At 41.4% G+C, this 24,158-nt stretch overlaps 1 protein-coding gene, 1 long non-coding RNA gene and 1 pseudogene across 2 annotated transcripts in view; 2 read left to right on the forward strand and 1 right to left on the reverse strand.

Moving 5' to 3' along the window:
- Positions 1 to 82: 82 nt before the first annotated feature.
- On the reverse strand, positions 83 to 6,027 carry LOC123391927. The gene is made up of 3 exons (XR_006606609.1): positions 5,806 to 6,027; positions 5,067 to 5,131; positions 83 to 2,823 (listed from the first exon to the last, which is right to left on the reverse strand). It is a non-coding gene; the product is annotated as an uncharacterized LOC123391927 (long non-coding RNA).
- A 3,271-nt stretch (positions 6,028 to 9,298) lies between these two features.
- LOC123391907 lies at positions 9,299 to 15,602 on the forward strand (annotated as a pseudogene).
- A 1,891-nt stretch (positions 15,603 to 17,493) lies between these two features.
- Positions 17,494 to 24,158, forward strand: part of ITGA2 (integrin subunit alpha 2) — a 106,534-nt gene continuing 99,869 nt past the window's right edge. The window contains exon 1 of the mRNA XM_004737902.3: positions 17,494 to 17,809. Within this exon, the coding sequence (XP_004737959.1) occupies positions 17,752 to 17,809 (58 nt within the window). The 5' untranslated portion in view covers positions 17,494 to 17,751. The remainder of the gene's footprint in view (positions 17,810 to 24,158) is intronic.

Genomic DNA, 24,158 nt, shown 5'->3' on the forward strand with positions numbered 1-24,158 from the left:
CAATAGATTAGACCACATGGAAAGAAACAAAAAAAAAAATCCTAAATGAAAAAAAAGTTAATTTCTTTATTTAACCTATAATTCAAAGAAATATAATTTTTAATTATATTTTAATTTTCCTTCTAGCCTAAGAAAGGGCTAGAAGAAGATATAAGAAGGAGTTTTAGTAGTAATCACACATGTTCATCTTGCAAATGTTTTCATCCTCAAAGCACACTGTAGGATGACTGAGGTACTTTTACAGAAGAAACAGGCAGACTTATGAGAAGATTATTTACAAGATCTTGTACTAATTCTTGCCAGCACGTTTCCAATGCCCTGTTTTTTCTCTCCACTGTGAGAAGTAGTTTTTCTGCCAGTTCACCTTTTGCCTAGGATGAGAATACACAGTGGAGGTACTAAGAAAAAATCTGGATATATTCACTATAAAATAAATGGCATACATCAGAATTTATTATTTGTAAGGCTTATAGCATAGGCACATACTTCACTTTCCTATCCTTGTGGTGTCTTTTTTTACTTTTATAAAATTAATGTAATAATCTGCAGGCAGAAGTCAGGAATAATGTTCACCCAACAGAAGTGATCAATGACTGGTGGTAAGTTCTATTTTCTTCTTTACAATAGTTATACTATTTGACCTGTTTTTAAACAAACGAGTATCAATTTTTAAATCAGTAAAGAATTAAGGTAAAAGGGAATATGTGCACATTGTAGGAAATCTGAAAAACAGAGGAATAATTTTAAAACAGCCATAATACCAGATATTTCTAACATCAAATTGTCCTTTTTATGGGCATACATGCTTATTTTTTTACATATTTCTATTTTGATATGCTTAATACCACAGAGAACATGGTACCCTGTGACTTCTAAAAATGTTACATTCTATTTTCAATTTTTCTTTGGTTTTAAAATGGTGATAGCCATCAAATTCTTTCCTTCACTCTGGAGCTGACAATAAAAAAATATATATATCCCCTCTCACCTTCCCTCTAAGTTAATAATCATTATACACACATATATATGCCATGGTAGAATTCTCCATAGTCCAGATGTCAAATAATGACTTTTTTTACCTACTTCTTCAAGCAGGGGTGGGATGGGCCAAACAGCGAGGAGTGGATACAAAAAGATGAGAAAGAATTCGCTAAGAATAAAAGCAAGCCATGAGAGACTGTGGACTTTAGAGACAAACTGAGGGGGGGTTTTCTGGGGGTGGGGGGTGCGGTGAGCCTGGTGGCGAGTACTGTGGATGGTATGTATTGCATGGAGCACTGGGTGTGGTGCACAAACAATGAATTTTGGAACACTGAAAAAAAATTAATTTACTTTAAAAAAAATAATAGCAAGTGTGGCCCCACTGATTATGCAAAATCAACTGGGTTATTTTATTAACAATGCTTGAAAAAGAAAGAATTTTTGCCAGAAACAAGAGCTGTCATCATTACATTAAAATCATTACAAACAAATGAAGACAGTGAAGGGGAAACAGAGGAACAAACAAAACACGAGGGATATAGAAAACACATAGCAACATAGCAAATGTTACTCCAAACCATATCAAAAATTATGCTAAAAGTGAATGGTCTAAACACTCAAACCAAAAAGCAGAGATTGTCAGCCTTATAAGAGAATAAGGTCCCTCTAGAAGAGACAGACTTCAGATTCAAAGGCACAAATCAGTTGAAAGGGAAATGATGGGGAAAAAAATACGTCATGCCAACAGGTACCATAAGAAAGCTGGAGACAGCTGTATGAATATCAAACAAAATGAACATTAAGATGTGGAAAGAGTATAATCTTGTGAGAAAGGAGATCCCTGGAATTCTTCAGGATACAGAAATCCAGATTTATACTTGAGTTGAATCTGATGTCTTACAGATTTTCCAGGACTCATTGGTGGCTGAAATGAAACTTTCTGGTGGATTAGAGCAGAATCATGGAGTCGTTCCACTCCGAGAGTTGAGTCTTAAATCGGTGTGTAGGGTCCTTGACCTGCGCAAATTCCAGTTACAATGGTCCAATTCCTCCCTATGGCGGGAATAATAGGGCAAGCACCACTGTCTGCCAGTGGCACCCAGGCTGCCAGCCCCTTCACACATGAATGCAGGTTGGTCATGTGCCAATGCTCCAGTTCGTATTTGACTGGCAAGAACTGGCTTGAATTAATAAAAGCAGCATTGAAACATCTGCAGGTTCCATCTTTAGCTTCCACTTTGCTCAGCTATTTTTCTGTTTTTGTAGTATCTTTCAACCGAGCACGTGTGGCAGTAATTCAGAAGATACCACAATCCCGAATGGCATTCCAAAAGTAAGAGTGGAAATGCCTCAACCTGGTAAATAAAGAATAGTACCCGGAATTGGTCATCAGACTATAATTAGTGGAGCTGGAAATTAGCCATGCTGGAGACTCTTAACAGTCCTCGATGAAATGCCCAGGGCTCTTTAGTTTCACATGCTGAATCTCTCGTTTTCTATTTTCTTCTGTCCTTTACTCTCAGACTTTTATATTCTACTAGCACCCAAGTACCATCTGCTATTCCTTTTCATTCACTTTTCAAACGCTTTTTTTTTTTCATTCCTACCCACCCTGCATACCTCATCATTATAAGGTGGGGAATTCTGCAAAGATTCCAATTAGTGTATTATTTGACAGCACGGCAGCTTTTCACCTTCTAAGATGGACCATATCTTCATGAATGTAGATTGTATGTTTAAATGAAGAGTCATTTGTATTCTATAAGAGCTGTAAGAATTGGCGCTTGTGAAGCAGGTAGTTTTGAACGGAACTGATGGGGCCGGGTGAAGTCTCCTGTTTTTCTAGAAGCAGAAAACAAAGAGGAAGAAAAGCACCGTTTATTGCCTACAGCCCACATGCCAGGCAATTTTCTTGTATATTATCTCATCACTAACACCGTGGTGATCCTATTATTATATTTGTTTTACAGGTGATGTAACTGAGACTCACAGGAATTAAGGGGCTGCTTCAAGGTTATAAAGCTCATAAGTGGTGATGCTAAAATAAAAACCAAGTTCTATCTGGTTCCAAGGTCATTTCCTCCAAGAGCAAGGATTTCAGAAGTCATGGGAAGAGAAATGAAAACATGGAGATGGAAGAGAACACACATCGATCTTTGTAGTAGTTGGCACATAGTAGGTACTCAGAAAATATTTATTATTGAATGAATGCAAGAATTGATAATCTGAGTAATGTTTTATTTATCTAGGTATTATATCTCTTTGGGAGGAGAACCATGAACATATAGTATGGTCACTAATCATAGACTCATAGATTTGAAGGCAATTTAAAAGTCATCCAGTAATGGAAATTTCTCCACAATGTCCCTGATAGTATGTCCCAACCTATTTCAGGCTCTTCCAAGAGTGAGGTTTTCACTACTCCAGCTAAAAACCTTGCTCTGCTTTCGAGAAGCAGTAATTGTTTGAAAGCATGCCCTTATATCTCGAATTCTAATATTAACTCTGTATTAACCAAAGTGTTAGTTCTTTTATCTAAATCTTCCTTAACCTATTAATGGTATCTTAGCATATTAAGTCCCACAAACTTACTACTTCTTGTCCAAAATGAGAGTTTAATTTTTCTGTCTCCATATTATTTTAATATCTAAAATTGGCTCTCAAGTTAATGTCTGTCAATTATTTTCCTTCTACCAACTTTCAGGACTCTCAGATGACTATTTTAACTTAAACAAAAAATTTTTTAAAAAACTGAAAAAATTGGATATTAGGATATTAAGATCATTACTATATGATAAACTATTTTAAAAATCAAGACAACATATGACAGTGCAGACTGTCTTTACTTCTACTGACTATGAAAGGAAATATCCATTCTCCTCAATCAATTTTTAGTCAAATCAAACAAATGTGCTTACACTGAAAATGCCTTTTAAAGATGTAATTAAATATGAAGAATTAGTCTCTCTTCTTTCCTTTCCTAAACATTGTGGCATAAACATTCACATTTTATTTCTTAACTCATATCCTAAGTTTGCTTCCCCCAGAGCTCTTCCCCCGTATGGTGTTTCTGTAGCTCAGATTTTACCCCACCCATCTCCCTTTCTATAAACATATTCTGTTTTTATTTTGGATTGTCAAAGTTTTAAATCATGATGATTCTGATATTTACACACAGCAGTTTATCCATTTCAAATCAGTAGCTCTGCAGGTTGCGAAAAATGTACAAAAGCATGTAACCATCACCATAATCAAGATATATAAGGTTTCTGTTGCCCTAAACGTTTCCACAAGCTTCTTTTTAGTCACTTCCTCTCCTCATCCCCAGCCTCCTCAATGGAGCTGATTCCTATCCGTTTAGTTTTGCTTTTTCCAAAAGGTCATATCAGAGGATTTATAAAGGATCTGCCTTTAGTATCTGCCTTTTCTCATTCAGTATAACTTGTTTGTGATGTGGCCATGTTGCTTCTGTATCAGTGTGTTCCTTTTTACTGCTGAAGAGTATTCCATTGTATGGATGTATTTTATGATTATGATATATTTATTAGTTAGTTTTTATTGTCTTTGAAACTTATAGGGTGGTGACGGGGTGGGGGGAGATTGTGATTATATTAGAGTTGGCTATTTTTTTTTGTTTTTCCTATGAGACAATATGGCCTTGAAAGGCAACCATGCTTAGTACTCAACATAATTGCATGCCTTGTATTGCCTAAGCTGAACAGTACTCAGATTTTACATGCTGCATGAACAACCTGATAAATATATGTGATTCCTTTCCTTATAAAGCAGTTTTAAAATACTGTATCCAAAGTATAATTTGGCCACCTAATATAGTGGAAGGAAAATTGAACTTTGGAATCAGGGAAACTTGGGTCCATAGGCACACTCTGTCATGACTAGCTGCACTTGCTTGGGTAAGTGTCCTAACCTTGGCTTTCTAAGAATGAGCTTCTTCACTCACACAGTAGAGAACATAACACCGGCCCATAAGTTGTGATGAAAAGCCAGAATTTAAAAAAAAAAAAAAAAAGTGGAATAATAAAACACGTGGCATGCTCAGCACTTGGTAGACAGTAAAGAGTTACCTCACTCTCCTCCTCTCAGCTCCCTCTCCCGAGTAGTCACTTTGGTACACATGGCTTTTTCATTTCTGTAATAATTTAGGGCAACAATGTAAGGTTTTTCTTTTAAATTCAAAATAACATATTTAAACTATTTTAAATGCTTTGTTGTAATTCTCCCTGTGGATGACAATAAGTGATTGTTTTTTAGTCAAACATATGCACATTTTTTTTGTGCCCCAGTTGAGAGAACATACATCTGTATGCTAACCATGTAAAACAGCAACAGCTGGAGTTTGTTTGGTTTCAAGTTAAGTTATATATTAATGCATAGAAACTGACTCCGGAACGGGTTGACCTTATCTTTTCTGATCAGCCTTGATGTTTGTCACTTATCTTCTTCATCCACTTATTCATCTCTGTAATCTACAACCCAAAGATGATAAATACAGGAAGTTCTGCTGCTTTGCTACAGGTACAGAGAGTCAATAAGAGGAGCATATAAGGTAACCCTGATTTGAGAGGTGGGATGGAAAATCGACTATAATAAAAAATAAAAGGCAACTTATACACAGTGATACAACGTACTGAGCAGATGTGTTTATATCTTGGATTCTCACCCTGAGGCATGCAGTGGTTAGCCTATAGCATTACAATAACATTTCTCTGACTCAAATCTTGCTTAGAGATGTGTAGGAACCTCAGGCCTAACTCTTTCCTTCTGATCTTCTGTGGGTTAATAGAACGTATAGCTCACACCTACCAATTAGCAGCAGCACTGTTCTCCTGTCATACTTTTCCTTGGCTCCTCTAACTACCATGATGGTCCCAACATTCAACTTGGACTGCATGGCATGGTGCCCTGGTCATTATCATCTTCTCCAGCTCTTGGTGTTGCTCACTTGTACGTGCTTGGTGGTTTGGGGAAGAAAAAGACTTTTCCCTCTACTCTCCTAGGTGCTATTGCTAGGGCCCTGTGAATTAGATAGACAAAGAACAGATTAACAAGAAAAACAAAACAAGTTTATTAGCATGTTTATCAAGTGTATACATGGGAAACTCAGTGATGGTAACTCAAAGGGGTGGTTAGAACTTGGAGATTATATAGCATCTTAATAAAGAACAACAATTTTGTAGACAAATGACGAGGCAATGGAAAAGTGGTTTAGGCTTTTAGGGTTTAGCAAATAAAAGTGGTTTAGCTTTTAGGGTTTAGGCTTTTAGGTTTAGCAAATAATGGAAAGATAAATATATGGAGAAACTCATGAAAGTTAAGAGCTTGTGCATGCATAAAGGTTCTTAGGCAGATTTTTCTGTTGCCCTATCCAGGCTGGTAAGAGTTTAGAGTTGTCCCTGGTGACTAAGTATTATCCTGCCCTTCCTGGTAGAAAGGAAAAGGCAGAGAGATTTTCTTGCGTCTGCTTATTCTCTATGCCTTCAGCTCAAAATAATCCTTATGTCAAATTGGGGTGATGCACTCTGAACCCTTTCAGTGGCTTCTAACTTATGGTCATTCCCTCCTCTGGTTCATGATCCAGTAATGTTTCTATTGAAATGAGAATATTTACACTCCGTTTTTGTTAAAACCTAGCCAAAAATGCATCACTATCTTTTACTCTATCACTGGAACATTAGTGCCACTTTGCTTTGTAATCCTTTTACTATCCACACCCCCCCACACACACACACACACACACTCCAGGATTTTGAACTGACATCTCATAATCTTGCCCCTTGGAAACCTCTTGCTTCTTGGATCAATGTTTTATGCCTTACTCTCTCCTAGGGGTAGTTCCTTCCCTGGAAGTCTCGTAGCTCAAATGGTTCTGCCAGACTAACCCTCCAATTTCTGTCTGGGTTCTCAAGTTACCTTGCCTTCTATGAGTGCCTCCTCTGTGCCCTCTAGTTGAAGGACACACAAATATGCATGCATACAAAAGTACACATACACCCCTACACAACTGCATGTTTTTTTTTTAAATCTTTCAAGATTATTTTTAAAATGTACTAAGATAGAAATATGTAATGTTAAGACTTATCCAACAGAACAACTTAAACATGTGCAGTTATTGTATGTCAGTCATACATCAATGCACCTATTAAAGAAAATACAATTATAATCACTATTACAATCTTATACTTAAAAATATATACATAAACATATTGAAAGAATTTGTGCTAGGGCTGGAGCTGAGTTTTAGTCATATATGTCATGTGGAATTATGTAGCTGGGGAAGGAGAAAGCAGAGAATGGAAAAGAACAGAAGCCAAATTGCAAGGAAATATGGTGGAAAAAATTTCTGAGTCAGACTCAAAAACAGAGCCAAAGGTCAAGGGGAAATAGTGTTCCTGGATAAATGTAGTAACTCGTTTGAACACTTGGTGACCCCGCTACTCTGGACCCAGCTATGCATCCTGGGGAGGACTGGGGAAGGAAGAATGGCCACAGGTAAATCTGACAGGACCTTGTAACGCACTGGGGCATGAGCAAACCTTCTGGGAATTCCCTCTAGGAGAACCGTAGTCTAAGGGGAGGGGGGGTAGCGGCCTCCTCATTTTAAGGCAGAGTCCCAAGCAAACCTGGCAACATGAAGACTGAAGTCATCATAAGTTGTTGAAATGGAAAAGGATCGATGCCCATTTAGTGGTAAGGGAGAGCATAGGCCTCAAGCAGCAGGGGCCAGCAGCAACTAGCCCTGATCTCCCAGTGCATGTGTGGAAGTCATAACCCACAGACATAAGAAATAGTTCATGGGTTGAGGGCCCTACTTATAAGTGGGAACAGTGAAAGGAGGGCACTTGGGCATTTGCTTGAATGGGATCTCATCTGCACTCAGAGACTGGCTGGCAAGGCTGATGAGTTTCAGTTTATAACTGTGTGAAAGCCACTACCTCTGTATATATGTCATGGGCCAAAACTCCAAGACGAAAATGAACTATGTTACCATACCATACCATGTGAAATTTGTATGATTTTATAGACTTAAAAATGTTAGGCCTCCATGAATTTAAGCCTTGAAACATCTTCACTTACCTTTAGATCTAGAGGTTTTTGATAGAAGAAACCACTTTCTACCTAACTGTACTTTTAAAAAGGTTCATACCAAATCTAAAGAAACTGTGCCTAAATGTCCTTTCATTCCACTAAATGGTATAAGCCAGACCAAACTTCCATATTCTCTGCTTACATAGCTCATACTATTTCATCTATAGCAAGACTCTGTAAATAATATCTGATAATGAGATTTCAAGATCATAGAGGACAGCCGGGTAACATGTTGGTTCCCACCACAGGGCTAGGGCTATTACTTTACACATGGTAGGTATGTGTTAAATAAATGAATAAATGAAAACAGTGATCATTTTGCAAGATTCTTAATTCAAGTGAAGGATCATGTTAATTATAAAAATGTAAGCGGGCAAGAGAGTTAAGAAGTCTGGAGGAGAATTATATGGAGAACTTAAAGACAAATAAAAGACCGTAAGACGGATCAAATTTTGTGAGCCAGGGATACAAGTTTTGCTTTCTCATATAGCGTAATAGAGGACATAGAAACCGAACAGATTTAACGGTTAAGACTGAGCTTCCTGCCAAAACCTAAGTTCCTAATCTTTCGAGGCTCTCCCATCTTCACTGATTTCATTCTTTTGATGTATAAACAAAGCTCATTGACCTGCCAGTCAAATAAATCCTAATGGCAAAATTGGCTCCGTCTGACTTTGGTTTTATACATTTGAAATGTGTTTCCATCTAAAAGGACAGACTCCAATCTAACTGGCACAGTCAAAATTACTTCAAATAAGAATTACTGTGATTCACAGGAAGCACTAAAAGTTAAATTGCAAAATGGATCAGAAAGTAGGGGTCTTGGCTTCAGAAAAGAGTAAAACGCTACCTGCAGAATCAAAGATTGTGTATTCTTGGCAGAGGACTTAAGAAAAAAAAAAACCTGTCATTGTGAGTGGTCTTATGAGTGTGTCAAACTGAAGATCATGTACTGAGTTAAAATTAGGTCTCATAGGGGTGCCTGGGTGGCTCAGTGGGTTAAGCCTCTGCCTTCGGATCAGGTCATGATCTCAGGGTCCTGGGATCAAGCCCTACATCAGGCTCTCTGCTCAGCAGTGAGCCTGCTTCCCCCTCTCTCTGCCTGCCTCTCTGCGTACTTGTAATCTCTCTCTCTCTCTCTCTGTCAAATAAATAAATAAAATCTTAAAAAAATAATAAGTCTCACATTAATCAAGACTAGAGACGTGCCATGGAAACTAAAGACACTTGCTGTTTGAAAATAGAAGGCCGTGGAAGTGATGAGAAGTTAAAGAGGAAGTAAGTCCCCAGGTAGAGCATGGAACAGGTATAAGCAGGGAGGCAAAGCCAACTCCTACTCTTGCTCTAAGTTGTATAAAATGGTCTGTGCTTTTGCTTTTTTTTTTTTTTTTAAGATTTTATTTATTCATTTGACAGAGAGAAATCACAAGTAGTCGGAGAGGCAGGCAGAGAGAGAGAGAGAGAGGGAAGCAGGCTCCCTACTGCGCAGAGAGAGAGGGAAGCAGGCTCCCTACTGCGCAGAGAGAGGGAAGCAGGCTCCCTACTGCGCAGAGAGCCCGATGCGGGACTCGATCCCAGGGCCCTGAGATCATGACCCGAGCCGAAGGCAGCGGACTAACCCACTGAGCCACCCAGGCGCCCCCCTGTGCTTTTGCTTTTTCCAGTCTCCACTTTAGATCCCTGAAACCACGCTGTAATTAATTCACACCTTTGGGTTCTTTGAAATTTCCTCATATTCTTTCAATTCTTTGACAGTTTAGGGATCAGTTATCACATTTCACATTTCACTTTAGCTTACCTATTTACAAAACTGCCACCTGCTAGCACATTTTCATAAATGTGTACTTTAAAAAGAACATGCCAAGATTTTGTCTGTTAACATTGATTTGATGAAAAAAACAATTTGACCATGATACAACACAAGTAGTCGGCCCTTTATGACAGGTGGCTACTTTCCAAAGCTTAATACTAAAAAGCATATATTAAAATAATTGCCTATTTATTAATCAAAAAATAGACAATAATGTTGGCATATTCTTTTCTGTTTATTAATGAGCTTGCCTTCTTAGCAATATTAGAAATGTTTTATAAAAAAGCAATTCATGTTACTTTTCTGGTCTTCTCATGACATATGAGCAAATAAACTATTTACAATTAAAATAAATAAATAAATAAATAGTGTAGGATTGCTTTTTCCTCCTTGAAAAATACAGTCATTTCTATCTATTATCTCTAACTGAAACATCAAAGTTTTCCAGAGACAGCAGAGTCACCAATAACAAATACCTGGCTTGATCCATCATATAACACATTTCTTTTAAAAAAAGGAAAAAAAAAGAAAGCAACAGCAACAAAAGACAAAGTTCAAAAACATCCTGAAGTACATGCGAACAATATTTTCCATTTGTTGAGCTTTTCCATGTTCTAAGAGATAAATTTCCTAACTTCTCCTTTTCTCTGGCTCATCTTAATAATTAGATGTTAGTTTAATAATTGTGTTTATTCATTAATGGAAGAAGCATTTACTGACTACCAGCTATGTATCAGGCCCTATTTTGGGGACTGTGAGTAAAGTAAATGAGACATGGTCACTGTCCTCAAGGATGTCCAACAGGAAAAATGAAAATATTAGGAGGACACCAGGGAATTTCATGGAATGGGAACTCCGATCTCTCAAATGACTCAAAACTGAAAACAGAAAGAGAAAATGAACTAAAGCAATCTCTCTATTACCTTCTCTCTCTCTCTCTCTCTCTCTCTCTGTCTCTCTCCAATTTATTCATGCCTCAGTGTCTTGGTCTCTCCTTTCTGTTTTCTAGGAATAGCTGTTAATTGGTTTTTTCTAGGCTCATTAAAAAATTGCTGCCCCAAGTGAACATGAATTCCTAGTCCATGTGCTCATCAAAGACCTTCTAGAATCTTCGTACCCTGAATACAGCTCTCGAGGAGAAAATCTAATCAATCCAGTTAGGGTCAGGTGGCTCTCCATATACTAGGAGGCAGGGTGACCCCCAGAGGGAAGTCAGCTCCAAGCCAACTCCATGGCAAACTCCAAGAACAACTGATTGCTCTGCATATCTGCCACACATGAAAACAAATGAGGACAGCTAATCCTAGTAGACCTAGAACAGAAGTATGAATAAAATGCATAGATGAACTGATGGTTCCAGGGACCTGAGGAACACTGAATTATTCTAGTTTTGTTTACTTGTTTTGTTTTTAAGTCGGAAATGTCTAGACATCATGCGACTCAACAGGTGTCGGGAGACACGTAGGTAAGTCAAATGCAATGGATTCTGAGCTTTACTCAGTCTTGTCATAGATTTACTGGGTAACATTTGAGGAGTCATTGGTTATTGCGCCGCAAATTGTCCAGGAGAAACATAGAATTTCACATTTCCTACCCTTTCTCAGGTCTAGGGTGAAGAAGGTAAAACTCTTCAGAAATTCAATTTAGTAATTATTTTTAGGAACTATTTGCCAGGTACAGGACTAGACACTTGTGATGTAAACATGTAAGATTTCGGAGATCCAGTATTTAAGTGAGAAGGTGAAGTATTCACACGTCACTAAATTTAAGCCATATCCTGATGATACATACAAAAGAAAGCGTTTTGTAAGAGAGACGCAGAGGCAGGTTGAAGGGCAACTGGAAGCTTGAACACTGAAGTGCTTGAATTTCATTATGTAAATTTCCAAAGATTTTCAGCAAATCAATTCTGCATTTTGGAAAGAGAAATGTGATGATAGTATAGAGTGGGTCAGAGACAGGAGAGGAGGAAGCACAGAGAGATTGCATAGGAGACATTGTGAGGAAAGATCAAAAGAGCTTGTAACTAAAGAGAGTAGCAATGCACACAGAAAGTACATTAAGGCTAAGGACAGGATTGATAAAGTATGGTGGCAGGGAGGCCTGTGGTAGCCCTGAGGATGGGAAGCAGAGGCCTCTAGTTTAGGTGGGTGTCCATGGGGGAATGAGATAAACAAAGAGCCAAATTGGAAGCTACAGAGAGGTCAGAGAGAACTCAAGGAAAAATTCATCGGAGCCTCCTCCCTGAAACACTCCAGCCTAGAGTTGGAAAGAAAAGAGTAGAGAGGTCTCGCTCCATCCCTTGGCAATTCTCAGAACGTGGCCCGTGGGTGTCTCAAGACGCTTTTGATGGTAGGTCGGTCAAAAATATGTTCATACTAATACTGAGTCATTATTTGCATTTTTCATTGTGTTCATCTCTGCCTTATGGTGCAACAACAATGATCAGTAAGAGTAATCATTGCATTCTTCACACTGGACACTCACAGAGGAAACATGAAAGGGAGGGGACAAGGGGAGCAATAGAGAGAAAGGAAAGAGGAAGTACGGGAGAAGAGGACAGAGGAGGAGGGGGGAGCAAGGGAGAGAAGAAACCAGGAAGGAGGAAAGAAAGAGAGAGAGAAGGAGGGAGGGAGGAAGGATAGAGAGAGCTAGTTTCACCTAAGAATGTCCCTGACATGGCACCTGGGTGGCTCAGTCAGTTAAGCATGGTCATGATCTCAGGGTTGTGAGATTGAGCCCCTCATTGGGGTCCATGAGTGCTCAGAGCCTGCTTGGGATTCTGGCTCTCCTTCTCCCTCTGCCCTGACCCCAGCCTCTCCCGCTTGTGCTTTCATGCACTTGCTCTCTCTCTGTAAAAATCTCTGAAGAAGAAGAAGAAGAAGAAGAAGAAGAAGAAGAAGAAGAAGAAGAAGAAGAAGAAGAAGAAGAAGAAGAAGAAGAAGAAGAAGGAAGAAAGAAGGAGGAAGAGGAGGAGGAGGAGAAGAAAGAATGTCCTTGACAAAACAGTAAAAATTAGCTACCTTCATTAAATCTCAACTCTTGACTACATGTCTTTTAACTATTTTGCATGCATAAACCTGGTAATACACATAGAGCACTTGTGTTGCACACTGAAATAAGATGGTTGTCTGAAGGATCTGTAAAATGACCTAGCCACATTTTTCATGGAACACCAGTTTTACTTGAAAGAACAACTGATAGACAAACTATTATTATTTAGATTTGGGTATTGGATAGACATTTATTAAAAATGAACGAAGTGGGCCTTTCATTTCTCATAGAACAACTGATAGTATGTGCTGCCAATGATAAAATTCAAGCTTTCAAATGAAAATTAAATTTTGGAAAATGTGTATGTGCCAGCATGAGTTTGACAGTTCCCCAATAGGTAAAGACTTTTTTTCTTTTTTTTTTTTTTTTTTTTAAAGATTTTATTTATTTATTTAACAGAGAGAGATCACAAGTAGGCAGAGAGGCAGGCAGAGAGAGAGAGAGGAGGAAGCAGGCTTCCTGCTGAGCAGAGAGCCTGATGTGGGGCTCCATCCCAGGACCCTGAGATCATGACCTGAACCGAAGGCAGCGGCTTAACCCACTGAGCCACCCAGGCGCCCCGGTAAAGACTTTTCTGATGAAAGAGTTGACGATATGATTTTTTTGGTGTTGTGTACTGAAATGTGTCAATAATTAGAAAATCTGCATAACCCAGTGAACCAATGTTTTCCAAATGACCAATATATGATGGGACAAAACTTTGCATGGGTAAAATATCTATTCAAAGTGCTCAATTGACCAAAGTATTTTAATGCGCAACTTGTTGGAGAAGGTCAACAGGAGGATGTGATTGCTGGTTGACCTTAAGTTGGACCCAGATAATTGGAGGCTCCTTATCCCCTCACCTGTCCTCGAAATATAGGCTCTACCTACTGTTCCCACACTCGGAGCCAGTTCAGGGACAGAGCTTTGAGAAAGTACTGTGTTACTGAGACTGTCTGAACTGTATGTATGACTGAACCCTGCCTGTTAAGGGCTCTCCACAAACTTGAGAGTCTGGTAGCTGGGTTGAAATTCACTCATCTTGTAGCCACACCAAACAAACCTAGCATGTAAGTTCCCTTGCTTACTAAAACTGCAACCCCCTAATCGAAAGAGGTCTGCCTCTTTCTCTTATCTCTCCTTGCCTTCCATGTATGGAGGCCACTTTCAGATTTCAACCCCAGGAACTCCTCAGGTTACAAATCAACACTAGGGTAGGAAAGTTTATTGATGTGGTTTCAGATTCCACATTGGAACTAGTCTTGAAGAAACTACCACTTTTTGAGTTTGGGGGCAGTATCAGGAATATCCACAATTATGTCCTGTTTTTAACTACATCTGTGTGATGCCAGATTAATTCCAAATTAATATTTCACTGAAACTACCTATCACAACAGATTAGATGCAGGAGCAGATATAAAAAATCAAGTTTTTTAAAGTTAGACATTAAAAAGATTGGCAAAATTGTAAGACAATGCCATTCTTCTCATGATTTTCTTTCTTTAGGGAAATAGAGCTATTCTTTGTAAAATACATTATTTATGTTAACTCCTAAAAGCCTTATTGTTGAATTAATATATAAATATTAGAAAATGTATCTATTTTAGTTTCTTACATGATAAACAGGGGTAGAAATAATCCACATAAACAAAACTTCTTTGGGATCCTCCATATTTTTTCCTGCTTTAATAAGGTATAATTGACAATTACAATTTGTATATATATAAGGTATACATCATTAGATTTTGATATACATATACATTGTGATCTGATTATCAAAATCAAGATAATTAACATATCCATCACTTCATACAGTTATCATTTTTTGTTTTTGTTGTGAGAACACTTAAGACCTCTCTTAGCAAATGTCAAATATACAACACAACATTATTAACTATAGTCACCATGCTGTACACTAAACATCCAGGATTTATTCATCTTATAACTAAAAGTTTGGGCCCTTTGACCAACAGCTCCCCATTTTCCTCACCTTCGGCACCCGGTAGCCACCATTCTAGTGTCTGTACTATGAGTTGGCTTTTTTAGATCCCACATGTAAGTGAGATCACACAGTATTTGTCTGTCTCTGCCTGGCTTATTTCACTTAGCATCATGTCCTCCAGGTTCATCCATGTCATTGCAAATGGCAAGACTCCCTTCTTTTATATGACTGAATAATATTCCATCACCTTGGTCCTTGCACACAGAGCTGAGTGACCATGGTGCCCGAACATGGTCACTGAGGAAGTTCCTCATCAAGGGCAGTGTGACAGGGGCACCATCTAACTGGTGTTATGACCAGGAGCTGCGAGGACCTAGTGACAAGAGCCAGAATGCCCTTCAGAAGTCTGAGGGGATAGTCCACTGCCCCTCCCCCAGCCATGGACCACTTCAGCCAGTACTTGTGTGAGCAGACCAGCCTGAAGATACCCTGGCTCCCAGTCTCTCCAAAGTTTATCTCTCACATCCACAAGTCCTGGAATTCAGGCATCATTATGCTGATGTTTTTTCTCTCATTGGCCCCCTCCAAGACCCAGGAGTACTCCAAGGAGAGCTGGGGATACCTGAAGGGGCAAACCAATGGAGGAGGCCACCTGCCCCAGTCACGAACAGAGGCAGAGGCGCCATAGACCTGGAGACTGCACACTGGGACAGCTCCCAGCCTTGTTGGCCCAATAAAGGGCTTCAGAAACGTTAGAAAATATATACAGTATTTCACCATTCTTTTTATCCATTCATCTGAGAGCTTCTCAATAATTTTAAGTGTAAAGGGCCCCTTGAGACCAAAGAGTTTTAAAAGCCCTGCCTTAATCTTATTTCCTCAGAATGTGGTGTCCAGCTGCACCTAGGCAGAATAACTCCTAGGAAGAGTAAGGAATGAGTTCTCAAAACTATTTTGCTTCGAGAACCGTTTATGCTTTTAAAATTAATGTGGGGCAGGAGTTGAATCTTTTTCTTGAACTTTAAAATTTTTGCCTGCTCTGGAAAAATACAGCCTCTGATTTATTCTATACCTCATGCCAGCATAATGTTCACTTGTCCAGTTGGGAGCACAAAAGCAAAAAAAGGGTGCATTTTCCTCTCCAGCACCCAGAGACAAAGCACAGATTCCTGTCTCACATGAAGGGAACTATACTGCCTCCCAAACAAGGGTACGTTCCAAACACTTACTCACATTTCAGTGAGTCAGAAGGAAACAGATATTCATCTCCCTGAAACCTGGCTGACTTCCTCCTGCAAGAAGTCTGTGAGAGGCAAGGTTGGTGTCAGAGTTAGTGAACAGCCAACTAAGAGCTCTCAGGTAATGTCTGGAGTCTTAGTAAGCAGTGAGAACCATGAACAGGTCAGGAAAAAAAAAATGCCTTCAAGTGTTTGTCAGGATTAGTAAGTAGAATTAGTAAGTGACAGATAAGAAAACAGGAAAGAACCAGGAGCGATATATTTTGAATTCAAAGGTATGGAGTTTATAGCCATGATGAAAAGCAGTAACACCTGATGAATACCAATTTAGTGCTTTAAGATTCCAGCTCCGGCTATGGTAAAGGAGAGCCTTTGATTTTTACCAACTAATTAGTCCTTCTGCCCTGAACCACTTCACTTCTGAGTGGCGGTATCCCATATTACTCCATTAGTGGTCATACTAGCTGCTCCATGAGGATTTGGGATGGTCATAATAATAATGATTAGTCTAATAATTCCTTAAGTTTAATTTATTAAGACATTTGATCATTTCACAAAAGTGGTCACTGGAAGAATTCTCATTTCAACAATGTGCTGGGAATTTGTGGGTGAGCTTTTGGAGGAAAAATCAGATTTAAAGAAAAGTTAATATCCTAAGAAAAACCACAGATATGGCTACAGAACGTCCTTTTTCCAGATCTGAGACTAAAATAATGGAATAAAATGATCATGGTGTATTACAGACAAAGGAAGAGTCACAAGTTCCTATATGGGTTCTCACTCGTCTCTGTGTCTTGAAGTAAATCGCTTCAACTTAGTAATCAAATCAGCTGCTTATTATCTTGGAGGAAAGGAATGAATGAGGATTTATCACACACACACACACACACACACACACACACACAGTTCTCTTGCAACAGGTCTTGCTTAAATATAACTCGGATAATCATAACTTGTGAGCAGATCTTCTTTCCCGTTGAGTTAGTTCCTAACCTGGTCATTCTGCACTTATTTTTGTCCTTTCTCCACCCACTTGAGAAAAGCAGAGAAAGCCACGCACCGCACCACCCATAAAAGCGTGGCTTTGGACGCCCCCGCCCCCCGCCCTTGCTTCCCACCTCTGCCTGGAGCCTGGAGCCGCAAAGGGCAGCAGAAGGGCCAAGGTTCTCCGGGGGGCCGGGGGCTGCGCGCGGGTGGCAGGCCGTCAGGGGCGGGGTAGTGGCAGGCCGGTTCCCGCCCGTCGGATGTGTGGGGCCAGTCCGGTGCGGGGTTGGGAAAAGGGCCAAGCGCGCGGACTGGAGCGCGGGGGCCTCCTGGATCCCCCGGGCCAGGGCGGGACCGCGCGGGGAAGTTAAGGTGCGGTTTGCAGGGGTGTGGTGGAGCGCAGGTGCCCGCGGGGCCTCAGGGACTGGCCTAGGTGGGGCGGGGCCGGGCCGGGCAGATCCGGTGTTTGCAGCCGCCGCCGCCGCAGCGGAGGGGCGGGTTGGGGCGGGCCTTGGAGTCCCAAAAGCTGCCAGGCAACTTTTCCCTGCCCTCAGCCCGGAGGGCGAGAGAAGCTCTCGGGACAGCTTCTGGAGTGCGCGTTCCGGAGTCCCTCTGCAAACCGAGAGCAGCTACTGTCCCCCGGCAGGGTCAGAATGCGGCCAGCACGGACAGGGGGCGCGCCGTTGCGGCTGCTCTTAGTGCTCAGTCAAGGTAAGCGAGGAGTTCGCTCTCCATCAGCGGCCGCGGGGGAACCTGCCCGGGTCCCCCGGGGAAGAGGAAGGAGTTTTGCGGGACGGAGGCGCAGGCAGCGCGCCCCTCTGCTCGGATTCCATTTGGACCCAGGCTCCACCCGGAGCTGGATAAAGAGAGACTCCCCATTCCCTCTCTCCCCCGCCTGATGTCCCCATAAGGCATGTCTCACCCTGTTTGTGAAGCACCCTTCAAAGTCAGCTCCCCGCGCGCTTTGGTTTTAGACACACGCGCACGCACTCAAATGCACAGAGGGAGTGGAGACTAAGGGGTGTCCTGAAGATGGAGAGTCCTGCAGACCGGCTTCAACAGCAGGTGCCGCCGGGGACGCGCCCCACAGGGTTCTTGGGTCCCGGGAAAGCGGTTCTGGGAGGCAGCATGCACTAGCTCGGCGCGATGCCTGGTGGCTTTGCAGGAGACTGGGAGCCCGAAATGCTTGTTTTTCAAACCGAGGGTGTGAATTATGCTCCCACGTCTTCAGGCTGTAGCACGGTTGTTTCTAACCCAGCGCTTCTTAAGTACTTGGCAGAGGGGAATTCTTCCTTCCCTTCTGCCTTCCTCTAATTGTTGTAAAGTTTCTGTTCAACTTAATATAAACTTAGGCCAGGAAAAGTTCTTTTTACTTTCTTGATCTTAGCGGCTGCCAACAAGAGAATTAACTAAATCCGGAGCGCCAAGGGCAGGGCGGTGAGAGTGAGCCCACCCACCGCCTTTTGCACCAAGCTGAGCGACCCTATCCATCTAGGGTCTCCAGACCTTTCCAGAGCCTCCTGTGTGCTTACTGTAAGGACTGTAGTTTACTAGGAGGAAGCAGGTCACTTGTATTTTGTAGTTTGAAAAACTATCAAAACAAAAGAATGGTCTCTGGTTTTCAAGTGTTTTTACAAAGAATATGAATATTTCCTAATACATACAAATATTTCTTATCCTCCTTTGAGGCATTTAGCCAGGGTATTCTTTATTATGGAAAAAACTTAATCCAGATAACTCTGTAGCATTTTCTTCCAGTCAGAGAGAATAGACGGGGAGTACCACTATCCCCCACCCACAGCAGAAACCAGGCATCGTTAGGTTTTCTGTCTAACTCTTTGTCGGGTGCTTTGTGGATATTGTGTGTTGGTACCCAAAGAGTGTTCTGAGGGACCATCTACCCTAATCTAGTGGTTTCAGGTCACTTTGGATTCACACTGAATAGCAGTCCCTGGAACACCACAACCTTCCCAAGAACTAACAGACGTTTAAATCCAAGCTCCTCATCTCTCTTTAATTACCCATTATTAACAGAAGCTATGGAAACATAACATCATTTTCTTATCTTTGAGGCTTGTTTTTTAAAGAGCAGTGAGAAATACTTCAGTGGAATGTGTTGCTGCAAGGCTTGAAGTCAGGGATAGAGATTTCTAACCTGGCGGTAATTAATAAGGACAAAGCAGGCAGAGGTGATTAAATATGACATCTGTACAGATGATTTTTTAACATTTATTCCTTTCTTCTCTTCCAGTTATTTGCATACTCAAGAAACAGGTTTTCTTTTAATTCCAGATGATCATAAGCAGGCTTGATCATCTGTGAGATCAATCCAGGTTTCTAGGGAAGCAACATCCTTTTTTGATACCGTGAATATCCCAAATTAACATGAATAATTAAATCTCTAGGTCAGTGATAGCTGACATTTTTTGATATTATCCTAGGTATGTAAAACTTCTGAGTATTCATCATTACTATACACGTGCTTTTATAGATGTTTGTAAACTATATACATGTACAGCTGTGTAAGGTAAATACATACCAACAATGAGAATGTAAAAAGCATGTGTGTATGTATGTGTGTTTATATATCTCACATCCTCTCCAGCAAACATGGCAACCACTGTAGAAACTTAAAACCCACAAATTTCATTTTAACACTTAGAGTCAAATTTGCTTTCTGTAAACCTTCTCATGGGTATTTAAGGAAAAGCAATGCTCAATGTTTAGTTTCCTATTTATCACCTTGCATTGATCACTCCTTTGTTTAAGTGCTTGCAGTCATTGAAATGGTAACTGGCAGATGAAGGATGGAAGAGGAAGGCCATAAGGGGCCCAGATCATTCATAATCTAGGACCTATTCATAATAGGTCCATAGGGGAAAGGAAAATGTACTTTTTTAAATTATTTTTTTAAGATTTTATGTATTTATTTGACAGAGAGAGAGAGAGAGTGAGATCACAGGTAGGCAGAGAGGCAGGCAAAGGGGGAGGGAGAAGCAGGCCCCCTGCTGAGCAGAGAGCCTGGTGCGGGGCTCCATCCCAGGACCTTGAGATCATGACCTGAGCCAAAGGTCAGGTTAAGGTTAAGGTTAAGCTGAGGCTTAACCCACTGAGCCACCCAGGTGCCCAGGAAAGTGTAATTTTAAAGTGCACAGTGCATAGTGACACTTTCTCCATTGTGCTGCCAGACCACAGATAATCCTTATCTTCTCACCCTGTCTCCGGGACCCTACCCCAGAGTCACCCCCTCTTTGCAAAATACCTTCAGAACCTCTCCCTCATTCCCCTCAAGCTGTAAGTATTCTAATTTCTCTCAGAACAAGTAAATTCTTCTTTTAATATGTCATTTGGGAACTCTGTCCTCCACACTACCTCTGTCTTGTCTTCTCCATGTTTTTCTCCTGTTTTCCCAGAAGCTCTTCCTTCCTCTGTGTCACAGGCTCATCTGTTTGGCCCAGTCCTTGGTGTTCAGACTTCCATCCTGGAGCCTTGTCTTCGCTCTCCCAGTTCTTCCTGGGCCAGTTCCCCACTTGAGTCAGGATCTGCAGCCGGACTCTTGTTCTGGTTCCGGATCAGTCTTTCCATCTGCCCGCATCTCCACCCGGATGTCAAACAAGCATGGACTCAACGGGTCCTCAACCGAAGTCAACACCTGCCCTCCAGACTTCTCTCCTGTATTGTCTACTCTTGTAAACCGGCAGCAGCATTCACATGCAGGAAACCCAGGGATCTTCTCCCTTGATTCAACCTCAAGCCCATCTCCAAGTTCTGTCCGCCCTCTCCTCCTTATACAACTTCTGCCACCGCCCAATTCAGGCCCTTTCCTTCACTGTGTCTGGACAAATGTAAACTGGTTTTCCTGTTTTCATCTCTTATCCCTCTGACCCATTCTTCTCGTGGTCACCAGCGTTATCTTTCTAAACACTTATTTGTATCCAGTCAATCCCTGGTTCAAACGTGTGGTAGCTCCCCTGTCGGAGTAAAGTCCAGATTTCTTGGCCTGGCCTAAAAAGTCCTCTGCCCTCTGGCTGCAGGCTGGCCTGCCAGTTCCAGCTTTTCTCTGCTGCCCTCCTCATGCACACACGTAATACTAGTACACACGGCGCACAGGCACGGACAGGACACCCATGCCCCAGAGCGTTATAGACACACCTATACACACCTGTGTCTGACTGCACATGATTAGACCATATTTTATGTTATTTTCCAGACTATTGCATTTGCCTTCACTGCCTAGATGCCTTTTCTGCTTTCCTTTTATCCCTTTGCAACTCACCATTGTCCCAAGACAACCCCAAGCAGAATTATACAGTAGGGAAGGTTTTTCTTTTATGACTAAAAGGGAAGTTCAAGGTCATCTCTCATTTCTGGCACTGACCCTACACTGCCTCTACCTTCTTATCCTTAGCACCCCATAGCCGCAAATCACCATCTGACAGAGTAACTCCCCAACCCCATGGCTCTCCAGCTATCCCGGCCCAACTACAACTATGCTTTGCTCTCTTAAGCCCTGGCTCGTGAGCCTCTGTTTGGTTTAAATTCATGCACTGGGGCTCAGGATCAGTATTTAAGAATAATTATTCATACATTTCTGACGTACAGCCAGATATCAAAGTAATTGCTTAAATATTAGGGCTGTACCTCATCTTTCCTAACAGATTAAAATTCCAGCATTGCCTGTACCACCTTGTTGTGAGACGACCACCAAGACAGGTAGGTTTCAACACCAAGAGTCAGTGAACGCGTCAGTTCAAATGAATTCCCCTCTGCAGTGGGTGATGACTGTTCCTGTCTCAATGTGCTAATAGCCGTGGGCCTTGTAAAAGGGAGAAGCCTGTGAGTGTAAAGAGATGAGCTTCTGATCGTGGAATTTTAGACATTCAGCAAAATAAAGATACACATTCAAGGCAGTATGTCAAAAATAAAGTATTTCAGGAAGAATGGGGAAAAACATTGGGGACCAAAAAATGTCATCCTGATGTCATGTGAATGTTCCCACTGAGGTCAAAGCTTTGGTCTGGGGGCACCTGGGTGCTCAGTGGGTTAAAGCCTCTGCCTTCGGCTCAGGTCATGATCCCAGGGTCCTGGGATCGAGCTCCACATCGGACTCTCTGCTGGGTGGGCAGCCTGCTTCCCCCGCTCTGCCTGCTTCTCTACCTACTTGTGATCTCTTGTCTGTCACATAAATAAATAAAATCTTTGAGAGGAAAAAAAAAAAAAGCTTTGGTCGGGACCATCAGCCTTGATTAGCTTGGGATGTTACTGACCTGTTCAGCACAGCATAAAAGAGAAAGAACCACAGAAGGCGGTCATTGTAAACGGCAAGTCAAAGATAGGAGGGGTTTTGTAGGTGTTTTGTTTTGTTGTTGCTGTTTTCATTTGTGATGGTGACTAATGATTTACTTGAGCACACAGAAGAATGTCTCTCCAAAGAGAAGACTCTTAATACCACGAACCCTGAAATAACAAGAGATTCTGTATGAGAACATGGTTCCTGTGATGCCCTTCAGATGACCCATAGGTGCTTTGTTCATCTGGCTGTGGTGAATTCCATAAAACTAGCATTTGAACATATTTTTATGCATGACTGTTTCATGGGAGGCAGTGTGCTCGGACCAGCCAGAGGAAACTTGAAACGTGGTCCAGAGAGTTTACGGTTTATTTGGAAACAAGTCCAAACCTGAGGGAAGGACACTGTCTCAGCCCCTGAGAGGGACCTAACCCATTTCAGGCCCTGCCATCCTTCCTCCTGACAGAAGTGCGGTTACGAGACTGTCTCCTACCCAGTGCAGCTAGGAGAGCGGGGGACTTCAAGGGGGATTGCACTGGGCCATTCCTGGGTCTCATGCTTCTCTCCAGTGTCTGCTTTAGACATGGCCATGTGACTGCAATGAGATAAGGAGGCAGATACACTTGGAGACATTTGGGAAAGAATTTTTCATTCTTAGGAGAGACACTGGTTAAGAAACATACTGTCGGGTCTAGTGAAGCTTGGGACAGCTGCAGCCATCTGACAGCCATGACATTGGCTAGCTTGAGGGTAAAGCCAGTACTGGCCCAGGGGAAAGACAGAAAGCAGGTCCTTGATACTGTCTTTGAGTTTCTGAATTATTGAAGTTCAGAGCCATCCTGTTGTGCCTAAAAAAATGTCCATATAATTTAAAACTTGGTTATGTTGTTTTCATCATATTGTCTTGTTGTCTATGCTTGTAACAGAAATATGTAACATAAATTTCTATAATGTAATAGATACCATTTGGTTACATATAATTAATTGCTAAATGGGTGGTACAGAACTTAAGGTTGAGTTCAGAGGATGGTTTAGAAATGTCACTGTGCTGCATTTAAGTGTCAAGCCTCCTACAAGCCTTTATGGAGAAAGGAAAGAGTCTTTACAATTCACATCTACTGTGAAGGATCTCAGAGGTCAGAGAACCCCAGTTCTTGCCCTTTAAAATGGCTGTTGGTGATAATAATATAAGACAAAGAGTAACATAACCAGGAATGGGCCCAAGTCTCCTAATTCCTAGACCAGATGTTTTAGATGCTTGCATCGGGAAGGAGAAGGTCGTTATATCCAGAACACACTGTTCAAGGTTTTCATAGAGGGTGAAAGGTTGAGAAGGTGAGAGTTAGTCGGCACCTGGCCCTAAATGGCCTTGTAAACTGTGGTAAGCATGGATTTTTGAGGACAACAGGAAGGTTTTGAAAGGTCTTAAGCAGGGGAGTGACATATCAGATTGGCTTCTTAGGTAGATCACTCTGGAGGCAGGGAGGAGGCCAGACTGAAGGCTCCAAAAGCACTTAGGAAAACTGGTTCTAGTCTTGGTTGTAGGTTCGCACACAATCGGGAGATGATGGTGCTAAAACAGTAGCAGCAGAGAAAGATCACAGAAGGCAGATTTGAAAAGTCGTTAGGGAGAATGGACAGGATTTGATGAAGGATTTACTACGGTGGCAGCAAGTGAGGGAGAAGACAAGACTGAGGCCTAGGTTTTGGCTGTAGACAACTCAATGAGCTACTGACTGCTACTGCTGAGACGGGGAGGCAAGGAAAAAA

The sequence above is a fragment of the Mustela putorius genome, unplaced genomic scaffold (assembly GCF_011764305.1).
Source record: "Mustela putorius furo isolate JIRA1106 unplaced genomic scaffold, ASM1176430v1.1 tig00000407_pilon_pilon_pilon, whole genome shotgun sequence".
NCBI lineage: Eukaryota > Metazoa > Chordata > Mammalia > Carnivora > Mustelidae > Mustela > Mustela putorius.